Source organism: Ambystoma mexicanum, chromosome 3p, assembly GCF_040938575.1.
Source record: "Ambystoma mexicanum isolate Mex_15411 chromosome 3p, UKY_AmexF1_1, whole genome shotgun sequence".
Lineage (NCBI taxonomy): Eukaryota > Metazoa > Chordata > Amphibia > Caudata > Ambystomatidae > Ambystoma > Ambystoma mexicanum.
The window spans coordinates 679,548,509-679,564,183 of NC_090925.1; the positions used below are offsets into that span (position 1 = coordinate 679,548,509).

Below are 15,675 nucleotides of genomic sequence, written 5' to 3' on the forward strand. Positions count from 1 at the left end.
TGATGGCTTTCTGCATCTACCTTGTGCCTCACGCTCATCTGTGCATGCGCCCCATGCAAGAGTGGCTTTCGAGCCAATAGTGTCAGGCCAGTGGGACATTCTAGTGGTTGTTTCGGCAGCCCTAGTTCAGTCTCTGCAGTGGTGGTCAAGGGAAAACCTTCTGCAGGGGAAAACCTTCACCACCTCTGCAGTAGAAGCAACTATCGCCACAGACGAGTCTCTGACGGGGTGAGGAGCTCCTCTTTCAACAGACGGCGCACAGCGTGTGGTCCCCAGCGGTAGCATCCAATCACATCAACCTGTTGGAACTGCTAGCGGTGTTCAAGGCCCTGAAGGCCTTCCAGACATACCTCCAGGGGAAGACCGTTTTAGTCCTCATGGACAGTACTACGGCCATGTATTACTTAAACCAACAAGGGGGCACTCGCTCTCTAGGGCTGTCCAAACTGTCCCAGAATGTATGGAAGTGGGCTCTCAAACACAAAATGTTCCTCCTTGCACAACATGTTCCAGGGGAACTCAATATTCTGGCAGACTTAATCAGCAGAGACTTCCCCCTCCCTGTAGAGCATGAGTGGCAGGTACTGGAGGACCTTGTACTCAACGTCTTTGCAGAATGGGGCTTCCCAGAGATCAACTTATTTGCTATTCTGGAGAACGCCCAATACCCAGATTACACCTCCAGGTACCCTCAGAACCGCTCCAAGGGTAACGGTCTTTGGATAACATGGTCAGAATAGTGCAGGATGCACCAAGAGCCAGTCAGGATGATTCTGGTGGCCCCGCCAGCCTTGGTTCTCCCATCTCCTGGCAATGTCAGTTTCTCCTCCCAGGAAGCTATTGTGCCCATACAACATGCTGTCTCAAGACCAGGGGGGACACACTACATTCATGGAAGTGATGTGTCATCTGATGTAATGGCAAGGGCATCCATATGTTGAATGCTCACCTAAAGCCTTGAAGTACAGGTAGCACGTTCTGCTCACCAGCGGGTTTGGGCTAGGTTTACAGCACTATATATCCAGCAACAGAGGGGAGCTAACGACGTGGCTACCACCGCGGCTGGGAGGCTTAAGGTAGCGGAGTGGAAGATATGCGTGTGGAGCACTGCACTGGAACTCTGCTCTATGCCGGGATCAAGGTGCACTGGGAAAAAAAGAACCATAGTATGTAGCAGGCTATAAATTATCTTGTACAAAACCAAGTTATGCGTTTGTCACTGAAGGCTCGGGGTCAGCTAAAACATATCATTGGAGATGGTAATTGAGTTGGAAGTGTTGGTAATTGCAGCCGAGCTCCACTGTGTTTGAATGGACTGTGACGTCCCGCGTATTTAGAGGGTCTAGGGATCTCCCTCTCCCAGGGATCCGGGCATGGTTTAAGAATGGGGAGCATGCCACGTCAGTTTACAGCCGAAAGGGACAGGCTGTGAGGAGGAGCCGCACTCCTCGTAGGTGTGGGTAGAAGTGGGCACACACCTCAGCAGAGGGGCTCACTCACCCAGCTGAAGAAGGGGGAGAGGGGCTGGAATCCTCCAGGCCACCGGGGGATCGGGTTTAGCCCAGGTCTCAGCCACGCAGATCCGCCTGGCAGTGGGCGAGTGTGGGGGGGCAGCAGCCACAGGAGATGGTGCACCGAAGGCAGTGCACTAGCTGGTCCCCCTCAATGGGTGTCCGCTGACTCTCCTCCACGGCGCAGGGCGAACGCAGGCCAGCAGCTGTTCGCCCCTCCCCCAGCAGGTCCCACAGCCACTGTGACTCCTGGCGCAGAAGGCGCACCCCGCCGGATGTGGAAGGCTGATTGGGCCAGAGGTGGTATCTGTGGAACGATGGTCACATCCCGGTCTGATTTTCAGGTGGCAGTTGGAGGTCTTGTGGAATGGACCCACAGTCATCTTTTCGTTAAATATTTCGTATTTCAGCAGATGTTAGCAAGAATGCGGCCCCCCAGCACGGAGCTCCTTTTCAGGCGGCCACACTCCGTTCAGCGCAACAGTGCATGCCCCTCCCCCCCCCCACCACCTCCACATAAATCTCATTTAAAATGAGAATGGAGATGAATGGTATCTCCCCAGCACTCCACATAAGGTGGTGGGTGCTGGTCTCATCTAATCAAATGGAAAAGGATCCAAAAATCCTTTCCACCCTTGGAAACCGTAGTTCTCACAAGGTTATCCAGAGAAAGTTTAAAGGGAAGTCCCTAGAGCAACCCAGCAACAATAGGCACATATTGCCAAAAAGTTGTGAGAGGATAACTTTAAAAGACACTATGGAGAGTCTTAAAAATGGCATCCATAAAATGAGTCAAAGATTCTGGGAGTATGGAAAAAGGTTCCCACTCAGAGGTATAAGGACATATAATCCATCAGTAAAATCAAAAAGTTCTGGGGTTGACACGGGTCAAGAAGATTTCATTACTGTGAAATTCTAACTAACAGTGGGTTTCACTGGAGTAGAAAATGGTCAGGATATCTTAAAACAAAATGGAAGAGACTCTAAAAAGCAAGAACGACTTTCTTTACAGTCCATGGCTATGTGATTAATTCATGATTTATGTGATCAATGTATGTTCTCTAAAACCTTTACTAGCTGTAATTCTTTCTCTATCCTATGTTAATATTGTACTGTGTGCGTTTGAGTTCATATTGATGTTTTAAATCGGTTTTGTTTTGAGAAATGTATGCCTTTTTTTTAAAGTAAATAACCCTGTGTAGATAATAGGAACTGTATTGTTGTAAATGCTTGTTTTTCTGTGCAAACCGTGCTTATGTTTTATTTTTTTTTACTTGCAGCAATGTATTTGCGTACACATTTGGACACATTGATAATTCTCAGTAATTTAACTTTTCCCAAATAACACTGGTTTGGAACAGTTTGTTTGGAACATAGTAGTTTGTTTGAAAATGAATACGATTAAATAGCGTCCATTGCTTGTTGTATTGATATGCATTATATTTTAAATATTAGAGCAAGAACCAATCTGTGCTTGTGTATATTAAAAGCTTGTGATCAGCAGGATATTGAATGATTTTCCTCGGTATGCTGTCCCCAGGGCATTGAATTTCGTAGCTTGTTTGACCGGAATGAGGAGTAAGATTCTGTTTGGCTTTTCTGGTTGAATTAGTGCACTAGTTCTGAGGCTAAGTTTCTGCAGCAAAGCATTCCAAGTAGCTTACAATGGATGAATGTCCTCTTGGTGGATTCCTGAGTCCATTGCATTGGTGGGCAATACAGATCTGTTGAATGGTATCCTGTGTTTGACCGCAGGATTATGAAGAGCTGGAAGAGCCAGGCTTTGCGTTTCTACTTTTGAGTTTTTCTGCAGTATTTTGAGCTTTTTAGGCGTTTTAGCAAGTATTCTGGGCATCCGAAGTTCAGGCTGTTGCATAATTGATCTGAGTACCAGTGCAATGGATTGCCTGGTTCTGTGTCGGAGAAAGTAGGGTATTACATGATCTGGTTGGTTCTGAGATGAAAGAAGCGGCTTCTTGCTATGGCTTTACCTTGGGGTTGAGCTCGAGGCTGTTGTGCCTGAAGAGTCTGAGGTTTTAAACAGTTTGCTATAAGCAGGTTCCCATTTCTTCAGGCCAATGGATGCAAGCGGGGTTATTAAGATGTGCACAAGAGCTGTTTTGGTTAGATTTAGTCATTGTCCAAAAGTCAATAGGCGATGGGGGTGCTGTGCTCTGGTTGAGTGGAGTGTGTAGATGATTGGAGTACCATCAATGTACTTTGAAGCTTGCGAGACCTGAGTTGTGGATGATTGGACGGAGTGGAATGGAGTCCGGAGTAGAGTAGTGGAAGTCCGCTGGATCCATGAGGTGCTAAAGGGATGATTTTGCATGGCCGTGGCCTGAAAGGGGGGGGGGTGGCTATGTTGGTAGTCTTTGTCTTGTCTGAAAGAAGAGCTAAGGTATGACATAGTGCTCTTAACACTGGTCCAGAAGTCTTTTTAGCAGGTTTCTCTGGCTGGTAGTGTCAAACGTAGTGTGAAGGCAGTGTTTGCGTGTCAACATTGTTTTAGTGGGTGGGTTCCTTTCTCTCATAGGTTTGAATGTACTTGTTCAGGAGGTTGTTCATTTCAACATTGTCCCAGAGTTGTTGCTCTCCCACCCCTAAAATGATTTCTAGCGCTCATAGAACTTTGTTGGAGATGGGGTGGCTCAGCAGATAATTGGGGTTACCAGGGGTTAAAATTGCAAATTGCAAGCCACTAACTTGGCACACAGTCACTCGCCCCCATCAATTCTCCACATACACATAGCGCACCATTTCTTACTCCCAAGGGTTGATTATCCGTAGTCATTGACTAGTGACGAGGGCACATTTTGAGTGGCCTTTAGCTGGGAATTTCTTACTTTTATTTTTAAGTAGAGGCTTACCGTTTGGACTACTTTTATTGAGTTAAGGAGTGATTGAGGTGTGGGGTGGGGGCAAGTCCAGGTTGTTGGCTTATGGGCTTGTAGATGTTGGGGCATGGGTCTTTGATCTGCTGGGTGGCAGGTATTGACTGTCCTTATTCTTAATCTCAAAGGGGCAGAAAGCTCCAAGTGCTGGTGTTGTCTCTTCTAGTTGCTAATTTGCTGGGTTGAGTGATGCAGTTAGGTTTAGTCTTGGTGGGCTGGGATCTGTAGGATTGTGTTGCAAAAGTATCTGTCGATGGTTGCAGGGTTTTTGTGATGGGGGTAGGGGATGTGCCCCAGGCAGTCTGGATTTTGAATTTTGAACTTTTTCTTGTGGACTTGTGGTGGGCCCTCTTTGTGGTGTGCTTAAGTTTTTTGCCTTAATCATAGCAGCTCTGGGTTGTCAGTTGGCAGATAGTCTTTCCTCCAGATTCCTATGTAGCCTCTGTTCTCTTCTTGAGATGCTTGATCATGAGCAGTCTATGTACTTGCTTCACTTGGGAGCGTTTCTTTGGGGCCACTATGTCGAGTTTGAGATCATTCATGGAGATAGTGGAGGTCCAGCCCGGTTTGCAGAGGAGTTTGGTAAGAAGCATATCTAGTATGTCTGATTGTCCCAACAGCCCTGGTACCTTTTGGTCGTGGTGTAGTTGGGTGTGAATACTTTTCCTGGAAATTTGATGTGCACAATTTGAAACTTGGTTTCTTTTAAGAATTCTCTAGAAGGTCAAAGTAGTGACAGCCATGATTTCAAAAGTGAGTAGAATCATGTGATTTAGAGTTTGGACAATGATGGGCTGTTCACACAGACCCACAAATCTTTCAGCTCAATATAAACACTTGTCACCCAGGGAATATCTGTTGCACATTGTTTTGCTTTCCTCCTTTCACTTCTTGAAATCATTGTCGGTTAGCGCCACTGCCTTGTTGTGAACACCCACATAATGTCTTTGTCTCTCAGAATCTGCAGGAGGAAAAAGAGCGCAAGTCAGAATGTCTGCCTCCCGAGCCTCAGCCAGATGACCCCAACAGCGTGAAAATAGTTTTCAAGATGCCCAATGATTCGCGAGTGGAGAGACGGTTTCTTTTCACACAGCCTTTGACGGTGAGCTGTAGGTTAGGGGCAGGCATTCAGGGAGTAATTGCAAGTCTGCAGTACCAGGCTTGATGTGTTATTTGGGTAGAAAATGACTTAAAAGCGACTTTTCTCTCTTTGGCAGGTAATCCATGACTTTCTCTTCTCGTTGAATGAAAGCCCAGAGAAATTTCAAATTGTGGCCAATTTTCCCCGTCGGGTACTGCCCTGCCTGCCTACAGAGGAGCGACCTAATCCCCCCACGCTGCAGGAGGCTGGACTTAGCCGATCCCAAGTTCTCTTTGTGCAGGACCTTACGGACGAATGACAATGCAGTGAGACAAGACAGGAAAAAACAAAAGGAATGAATCCAGAAAGCAGAGTAATATTCTAATTATACATTATTTTTTTTAAAAAGACATGTCCAATGTGGCACCACCTTTGCAATGCGACCAATGTGGTGCATGATTTAGCTCTGCATTGTGGGACGATGGAGGTGCTCTGCATGTGGGCCCGAGGAGAGTACACGGACTAACATCCAGCCATATCGTCAGCAGACAAGGACGGCGAAACCGGAATGGGAAGCAGTTCTCCAGGCAAACCAACAGTGCCCGCTAGCTAATTCCACTCGGATTGAAGGGGGCAAGCCTCATGTAGTTTGACTGGAGTTCCTGTGCACTGCAACTTGAAGCAGGAGCTCCCGGTGGATATGTTTGGCGTGTGTTTGGAAAGGGGGGAGGTTGGAGGGCAGGGATGAAAAACAGACCCGATCGGAGGCAGGAAGAAACGGACAATAAAGATTTCTTCAGCTTCACACGATGTAAAAAAAGATAATTTTTGTATTCTTATTTTTGTTGCTATGTAAAAGACCAAAGGAGTGTTTGCAGTTAATATTGACCTGACAAAAAGCTGGTTTAAAGTTACATAACGTCTACAGCAGGGGATGGGGGAGAATTAGTACCCCAGTTGGGGGTTTCTGGCTTCCATTGTTTAGCAGCAGCCTCCTGCGTGCTGGCTCTTCCTGCACGTCTCTTCCCACTGCTTTTCTGTCCAAACGAACTGGTCATATTCGAGAGATAATTTATTCCACGAAGTATAAATTAAACATTTTAGAATTTTTCTGTGTGTAACTTAATGTGTGGATGGAGGTGGTCTAGGTCGTTTTCTCTGCCCTTATTAGTTAGGCGTGCGGATGAGGTATAAAATAGCCTTGTAGGTTAATGTTTAGTTGATCTCTGCATCTTCAGATCACTGGGCCAAATCTTGCCGTTAATCCTTTTCAGCTTGGAGAAAATGATTACCATTGAATTTGGTCAACTTCTATATGCAATTTATTTGCCGTTTTTTGAAGTTGCAAATATGTCAGTAATAGATAAATAATCTTTCTCACTCTAACTCAATTTTCCACAGTCTCATTTTTCATCTACCCACAGCATGGCCACAACAAAACGGAGGCCTTGCTAACAGTTTCTTTGATCATTCAGCAGGATACGTATATATGGAGCAGAGCGTCTGGTTGTGAAGTAGCAGGAGTTGGCATAAAAGTACTAGAGTTGCAGTGGCGATGTACATTATGCTATCACCCATTTCCTACATGGGATGCCCAAGCATGAGGTTTTTGGGATAACAACTTTGATGGTCCAGATTTGGTGGATAAAAAGGGTTTAGAAGTCTGTAGGCTGAGCAAGTGGTCATTTGGGATATCTTTGCAATCTTTCACAATAAATTAACCACAGGTGTGGAAACAGATAGCGGAAGAAAGGTTTGGACGAGGCAGGTAGATAATGAAGAGGGGTGACTGGGAGGCTCCCTGCGGATCCCCTTTCGGAACTGGGCGAGAGAGGGGAAAGATGGGGAAGGGCATGATTTTCAAGTGAGTTGAGATGTTGGGACGGAGTCCTTAATTCCTAACGAGTGTAGCCGGTCTGTGAATATGGTGTGGTCCATGGCATCTAAGGCAGCAGATGGGTCGTGAAGGATGAGCGCTGCACATCCTTCTGCATCTGCTGTTCTTTTAGGTCATCCCAAACCGACACAAGGGAGGATTCAGTTCCTTGCAGTGGTCTAAAGCCAGTTTGGGCTAGGTCAAGAAGGTGGTTGGGTTCTGTGAAGAGGCAGAGCTGTATATATGCTGTGTGGTCCAGGAGTTTGGCAATGAAGCAGGTGTTGGAAATGGGCCCGTAGTTCTGGGGAAAGAGTGGGTCGAGCAAGGGTTTTTTGAGGAGAGGTTTTATACAGGAGGGTTTGAAGGTTTCTGGAAAATCCCTGAGAAAAGGGACTGGTTAAGACTCACAGTGCAATGCTGCCTGCGTGGGTTGTTAGGATGTTCGAGAGAGGGGTGGGGGGGGAGTTAAAGGGGGAATGACCGACTTTGCGCTAGGAACTCTAAGTGAAAGATGGGGTAGAATGAGGAGAAGACTGGCATAGAGATGGAGGGGAGTCTGGGGTCAGGTGGAGAGCAGGGAGGGGTGTGGGGGATCAGTGCTATTTTAGATTGGTGTCTATCAATAGCAATATTGTGAAAGTGTTCTGACTGTGTCACATTGAGATTGGAATTGAGGAGGGGTGGTTGAACAACCTGGCGTGTTGAATTCTGTGCAGTTCCTTGCTTGGGTTTCGAGAGTTAAGAATTCGGTTCCTGTAGTTTTTTTGGCTTTCAGAATTTCTGAATGGTACACAGTTGTCAGTCTTGTTAGACTGTTGGTTTTGAGGAGTGGGGTAGGCTCTCCAAGTCCATGTTGGGTGAGAATTTGTGCAGTCACTGTGTGAGACTACACAAGACATATCTGCTTGGTATTGGGTAACCCACCTTTTGGTATAGGGCTGTACTACACAAGTTGGTAGTGTCACTGAGCAGCCAGGCCCATCTCAAGAGGGGTAAATGTGAGCTGTACAGATGTAATTCGTCAATACAAGTAACACTTGCACTCAGGGTTTCAGTTATAAATAATTATTACCACAATAAAGCTGGTGAGTACTCTTTGGATATGCTAATACATTTCTCCTGCAACCTGAAGTGATTCAATAACGAGGATAGTATTGCATTTATATATAACACCAATATACTTTTTTTCCCTGAGTTTCAGAAGGAAGGGTTAAGGGAAAAATAGAAAGGTTAGAACATACTTATCAAGTCAGGACAGTTTGAATCCTGCAATGAAATCGAAGTAAGCTTTTCCCAACAGTAAGTGTTCAACAAATTACAACCTACCGAAGGACTAGCAATGCCAAAGTCAATGGATTCAGAAAGGTGCCATTAGGTAGCCAGGACAGCCAGTCAATTGGACAAAGTCTATAGTTCTGATGCGCTTCTTGGATAAGTCTTTCACAAAGTCGGATAGTTCAGAAAATAACTGTAGCAACACAAGCTGTTAAACCTGCGCAAAAGGGAGTTGACGTCAACTCAAAGTTAAGCAGATGCACATCTCAAGTGAGACAGAACGACTTAAGGCAAGATGGTAAGTACCCCAATCCCAAAAAGTACCTCTGGTTAGAAGAGTGGTCCAGCTGGATTCCGTCTTGCTACAGCCAAGAGGACCCAGGTTCCTGAGCCTCAGTTGTGGGGACAAGAGGGAGGATGTCTGGAGGGCTCCTGCAGCAGTACTTGGGTAAGGCTTCGGCAGCTCCAGGCTTCCTTCGATTCAATGGCACTTCACGGTTTCAGTGCTTCGCAAACAGCACTGATGCAGAACGAATATGTCCGGTTGGACTTCCCTTGCTCCCTTGGTCCTGGACTCTGGTGAGGGGACTCTGGATCCGGATTTCCTGCTCTGGAGTGTCCTTGTAGAGGGGGGGGGTTGGGGGATTCCTGGAGCTTTTGGCTGGATTCGTTCTGCGGCAGACATTGCACTCTGTTATGGACACTTGACCCCTTGCAGCATTGGGCTTCTGCAGCAACAGAGGCACAGCAGGTCAGGGATTGCGCCAAAGTGGAGTTCGTCTTTGGGTTAGTTAGTAACCCTGTTCGAGACTACACAACTCTTGACCTCTTGGTATTGGGTAACCCACCTATTGGTATAGGTATGTACTACACAAGTTGGTAGTGTGATTAAGCAGCCAGACTTATCTCGAGGGGTAAATGTAAGCTGCAGAGCTGTAGCAATGAAATACACCAATAAAAGTAGACTAGTAATACACTCCAGGTTTGTAGTTAAAATAATGATTTATTTAATCATAGTTTATAAATAAGCATCTGATGTTTGTTAATCTGCTTAGATTCACATGCTGTGCATAGTCCGACATCCAGTGGTCACTGCGGAGTATTGCATTTTGTTTTTCGTAGTTGAAAAGGAGTCGTTGACAAGGCGTGTCTGTAACACTTATCACTATAGTGACGTGCAGTGTACCCACAATCCCTCACGGTCCCTCTGTTTTTTTTCCGCCTTTACGCAGAGCTCCTCGAGACATTGCAAAAAACATTTATTCGACCTTTGGTCGTTATTAACTTATAACTATATTACTTTACATCCCTCCTTCGGCGTCGTAGCTGCGAAGCTGTTCACCGCCGATCAAGATCTGCAACGGCGGTGACTTCGATGGAGGAGGTTGTTCGGCGTTCGCCGAACACGTGGCCTGGCCTCGCCGGCCAAATACAGTAGGGACAGTGGGGTCGTGGGACATTTTTTTTCTCTTTGAGAATGCCTTTCCCTTTCGCCTCCCTTTCCTTCGGGGTTGTTGTCACATGCAATCGGTTCCTCAGCTATGGAGAGGACACCCTTTAGGTTTTGTCCGCGTTGCAAGGGCAAGTTTACCTGGAAAGACCAGCATAAACGGTGTAACCATTGCTTGCCCCTCGACCACAAGGAAGACGGCTGTGCGGCCTGTCGGCTTCTTAAGCCGAAGACTTTAAAAGACTGCAAGGTCAAAAGGTGGGCAGCCTATGCCATGTCTAGGTTTGATTCATCACCCGCCGCCGCCACAAGTGACAAATGTGATAATCCGACGTCCATTTCGGAAGTCATAGACCTCTCTAAGGAGCGTTCACACTCCTCGTCTGTCCCCGGCCCCGACAAGCTCGGCTCACGCCCGGCCTATGGGGATGAACACCCCGGCGATACTGACGCACACAAAAAACACTCCCATAAACACACGACCCACGGCTCTTCCTCGTCGAAGACGAAGAGTATTGGCGCCAACGGAGACGCAGGTCCTACCGGCTGCCTCCTCAGACCGTAAGAGTCTTCAGCCCCCCTCGCAACCGCGACTAGCGACTGGGCTACCCCCAGATAAGGGCGCTCTCACTAAACCGCCAGACGACGCGCACCGTCAGAGCGCCCGTCGGCGTAGAGCAAGCGATGCCTGTAATGTCGACGCCGGAGTTACCCTCGACAGTTAGTTTAGTTGTCGAGAGCCTGGTGTGGATTATTTCCACCGATAGCCAGAGAGGGACGCCGAAAAATGTCGATCACCGGTCAGAAGGAAGGCAGGAACTGCCCCCTCCGTCGAGAGGGACTCCTAGCCTACCAGAAGGCTTTTCAGAAGGCGAGGGGAATCTTTCTTGGTTATGGGATAGGTCGAAGCGTTTTCAAACTGAAGGCCCTCCCTTCCCCCCCCCCCCCCGACCGCTCTGGGGTACCTCAAGAAACCCTAGAGAGACTCCAGTTTTGTATGGACAAAATGGAGAGGTTTATGGAGGCTCAGAACCTTCCAACACCCAAGAGATCAAGAGAGGGACCTCAGGAGGATCCCAGGGCCAAGTACCGTAGACTGTTTGATTCCCCCCACCCCCCAAGAGGATGTAGATATATGACCTCACTGGAGAGGTCCCCCACTTTCAGGAGGATGACAAATTCTTAGGCAATGAAGGGGAACAAAACCTAGAGGAGGAAGGTTTTGAAGATAACCCAGATATGGGTGATGGGGGCTTCGGAGAAGACCCAGAAGAGGGCGCTTCACAGCCCGGGCAGTCCGCATCAGCGTTTTCAGACCATGATGCCCTAAACCTCTCCCCCGCCCCCAAGGACTCACCTATTAGGATTATGTCACCTATAGACGATCAACCTACCTTTAATGTACTACTACGCAAGGCAGCAGCGCATTTCGAAATCGAGACTGGGGAAATTTCTCCTGACAGACTTTGTAGAAAAGATCATCAAGGAGAAACCCCCTGTCAGCCAAACCATTCCCCCTTCTCGCCTCAGTAAAGAGACAAATTATTCCTTCACTATCTACACCCGCGTTGATCAGAGGGGTCAACCCGAGGACAGAAAAATTATTTAGTACTTCCCCATCGGACCCGTTATACATCAGGGGCCACTCTGTACCAGACTCCTTGGTGGTGACAAATGCAAGGAAAAGGGCAGGGGTCCCGCTGTGAACTAGTGAGGCACCACCAGATAAAGAGGGTAAAAAATTGTATGCCCTAGAGAAGAGGATAACCGCCTCGGCTGCCTTTTCCGCATGAATTGCCAAAAACAACTCTTGGCTGGCAAGTTACGCAGATGCACAATGGAGCAAACTACGTAAGGACATTGAGGAGGTACCGGAACCCCTACGTACTAGGCATCTAGCCACGGTTACTGAAGGGACCTTAGTCAACCAAAGCATCATTAAAAATATTCTGGATGCTGCAGAAATGGCTGGCCGTTCCCTAGTCCAAGGAATCCTCAAACGCCATGTATGGCTACGTAATTCAGGCTTTAAACCTGAAACACAAGCATCTCTAATTAACAAACCTGTAGAAGATGCCAACCTCTTTGGTAAGGCGGTGGATGAGGCACTAGAGCATTCCAAAGAAGGAATTTGATACCATCAAAACCCTAGACCAAATTTCAAGGCCTCCCAACAAACGTGGTTATGGCAACAGACGCTTTTTTTCGAGGCCAACGCCAGCAGCAACAGCAGCAGCAATACTCTGCAGGTAACTGGTCCTCTAACCAAGGTACCAGTGGACAATACCACCAAAGAGGACAACATTGTGGTAAGGGAAGAGGTCGGGGTCCCACCCCTAGAGGTTCCCAAGCCACCAACACCAAATGACTCCAAGATTCGGGTCCCCTCCCATGCATCGCTGGTCAGGGGCCGGTTAACATCCTTTCTTCCAGCATGGAAGGGTATAACATCAGACCGCTGGGTACTATCAACCATAGTGGCGGTTACTGTATAGAATTCAACAGTTCCCCTACGTACAGACCCCCAAGGGGACTACGCATGTCACCAGAACACCTTGCCATCCTTCTTGAAGAAGTGGACCAACTACTAAAAAAAGGAGCTATAGAGGTCGTGCCTCTATCTCAGGTAATGGAAGGTATTTATTCAGTGTACTTCCTTGTACCCAAAAAGGACTTAACCATGCGCCCTGTACTAGATCTGCGCCCAGCGAACAAATTTGTCAAACCTCAAAAGTTTCGTATGATGACTCTACAGGAGGTAATCTCCCTGCTTTCACAGGGAGATTACATGACAACACTGGACATGAAAGATGCATATTTTAATGTTGCCAGCGAACAGGAAATACCTCAGGTTCATGATGGGTGGCAAACACTACCAGTTCAGAGTGCTACCCTTCCGCATAGCATCAGCGTCGAGAGTATTCACGAAGATACTGGCAGTGGCAGCGGCCCACCTGCACAGGTTGTCCATCCCAGTATACCCTTACCTCAACGATTGGCTCATAACCGGGGATTCTTACGAAACATGCTTCTCAAATACCCAAAAGACTGTAGACCTTTTGTTTCAACTGGGCTTCTCCATCAACGAGAAGTCTAGTTTAGACCCCAGCCAGATCAAACAATTCCTAGGGGCTCTAATTCGAACAAAGGACGGCCTTGTCTTTCCCTCGACATGCTGTTTCAGATCCCTCAATATGTGGCCGGTCAAGAGGTGACGGTACGCAAAGCAATGCGCTTACTAGGAATGATGGCGTCATGTATTTATTTGGTACGTCACGCGCGCCTGCGCCCAATGCAAGAGTGGCTCAACAGCCAGTGGTGTCAGGCCTGCGGACAATGGGACGATCTAGTGGTGGTCTCGCAGGCCTTGGTTCTCTCGCTAAGGTGGTGGTCGAGGGAAAACCTGGTAATGGGGAAACCATTTGCCACCTCCGCAGTGGAAGCCACTCTAACCACAGACACATCCCTCACAGGATGGGAGTCTCACCTATCCCATCAGACTGCTCAGAGTTTGGACTCCGAGCATAGCATCCAAGCACATAAATTTACTGGAGCTACTAACTGTGTTCAAGGCACTGAAAGCCTTCCAGGCACACCTGCAAGGGAAGACCGTGATGGTCCTCAAGGACGGCACCACAGCCATATACTACCTCAACAAGCAAGGTGGCACTCACTCTCCAGGACTGTCCAAGCTGTCCCAGAACATCTGGAAGTGGGCTCTCAAACACATGTTCCTACTGTCGCAACATGTACCAGGGGAACTCAATCTGCTAGCAGACGAACTCCTCAGAGACTTCCCTCTGCCCTCGGAGTAAGAATGGCGGTTACACGAAGACATCGTCTTCGACGTCTTCACACAATGGGGATTCCCAGAAATGGATCTGTTAGCAACTCTGGAGAACTCCCAATGCGAAGATTACACCTCCAGGTACCCCAGAACCAATCCAAAGGGAACGGTCTATCGATACCATGGTCAGGGAAATTTGTTTACGCTTTTCACCCCCGACTCCCCTTCTCAACAAGATAGTGCACAAGATGCACCAGGAACAAGTTACCATGATACTGGTGGCCCCTATGTGGGCCAGACAGCCATGGTTCGCTCACTTTATGGAGATGTCCCTATCTCCTCCAGTGAAACTTCCCTGCCCGTACAACATGCTGTCGCAGGACAAGGGCAAGACACTACATCCATGCCCTCAGACCATAAACTAAGCAGCCTGGCTCCTGAGATCATAGAATTTGGACATTTAAAACTCCCGCAAAGATGCATGGACATTCTCAGGGAGGCTAGAAAGCCTAATGATGTGATATGGCATTTGTAACGTGCCTATACACAAGTGTTTCAAGGCGCGACGAGGCAGGGGGGAAGGGAACAAGGGGAGACCGACAACGATCCTACTAGGCCAGGTGTCATTCAGATCACGCAAGGGTAGAGGGGACTGGGACAAGTGCAAGGGGAGAGGGGAAAGTGCCGTACATGGTTAGAGTACAAGATAAATAATGGGGCCAGCTGGTGTCAAGTGCAAGGTAAGTGCCGGGAGAAAGGGGCTGTAGGATACAGAGACAGTCGCGTAGTGCAGGTAGGCAGTGCAGGGAAGAGTGGCTGGGCCAAGGACCGAGATCGGTGAGTGGCCCAGTTGCAGATTCAGTGAAGGTTCAGTGATTTTAGCAGGGGAGAGAGAGAGAGAAAGCGGAGGCAAAGAGGAAGGTTTTGATGTGCTTCCGGAACCGGAGATGGTTCTCCTCAAGTTTCAGGGAGGCTGGAAGGCTGTTCCAGAGGGAGGCCCCTGCTGCGGAGAGATCTACCCCCAGCTCGTTGCTTGGAGAAGCGGCTGACCCTGAGGTAGTTGGAGGTGGATGAGCGAAGAGCTCGAGAAGGAAGACCGTAGTCCAGCTTCGAGAGAACCAGGGCTCTGGAGACAGCTTCTGGGGGAAGGAGAGGAAGGATACCTCTGAGGAGGTGCAGCTGATAGTGTGACTTCTTAGAGACGTCAGATATGTGAGGAGAGAAAGAGAGTGTGGAGTCGATGACCCCAAGGTTTTTTGCCTTGCAGGTAAGAGCAGGAAGAGGGCCAAAGGAGGCTGGCCAGAGCGCTACAGGGAAGGAGGGAGTGGGTGTACCGATAAGTAGAATCTCAGTTCTTACTGGCGTTAAGGCAGAGGTCGTTGGTGGCACACCATTCCTGGATAGCAGAAAGACAGTCAGAGATGAGGGAAGGGGAAGAGGAGGCCAAGGGTAGCCTGAAAATGAGCTGGGTATCATCTGCGTAGCACTGAAAATTGGGACAGAGAGCAGCGATGCGGTGAGCATGAAGTGCCAGATACTGGTTGAACAGCCAGGGGGAGAGGTCATATCCCTGGGGGACCTCACAGGTAGAGAAAAAGATGTCAGAGGAAGGAACCCAGTTGGACCTGGGAGGGTCGATTGAAGAGGAAGGAGGTCAGCCACGCCAGAGCCTGACCAGTGATACCCAGGTTATCACAGAGACAGTTGAGCAGGATGGTGTGGTTGACAGTGTCAAAGGCAGAAGAGAGGTCGAGCAAAATGAGAACACAAGGGGTGTTCGAGTCAAGGTTTGAGAGCAGGT

The 15,675-nt window shown here is 48.2% G+C and overlaps 1 protein-coding gene across 1 annotated transcript in view; it reads left to right on the forward strand.

The window, feature by feature from the left end:
• Positions 1 to 6,596, forward strand: part of FAF2 (Fas associated factor family member 2) — a 362,642-nt gene extending 356,046 nt beyond the window's left edge. Inside the window, exons 10-11 of the mRNA XM_069651461.1 lie at positions 5,364 to 5,507; positions 5,623 to 6,596. Coding sequence (XP_069507562.1) covers positions 5,364 to 5,507; positions 5,623 to 5,805 — 327 coding nt within the window. The 3' untranslated portion in view covers positions 5,806 to 6,596. The remainder of the gene's footprint in view (positions 1 to 5,363; positions 5,508 to 5,622) is intronic.
• Positions 6,597 to 15,675: the final 9,079 nt, after the last annotated feature.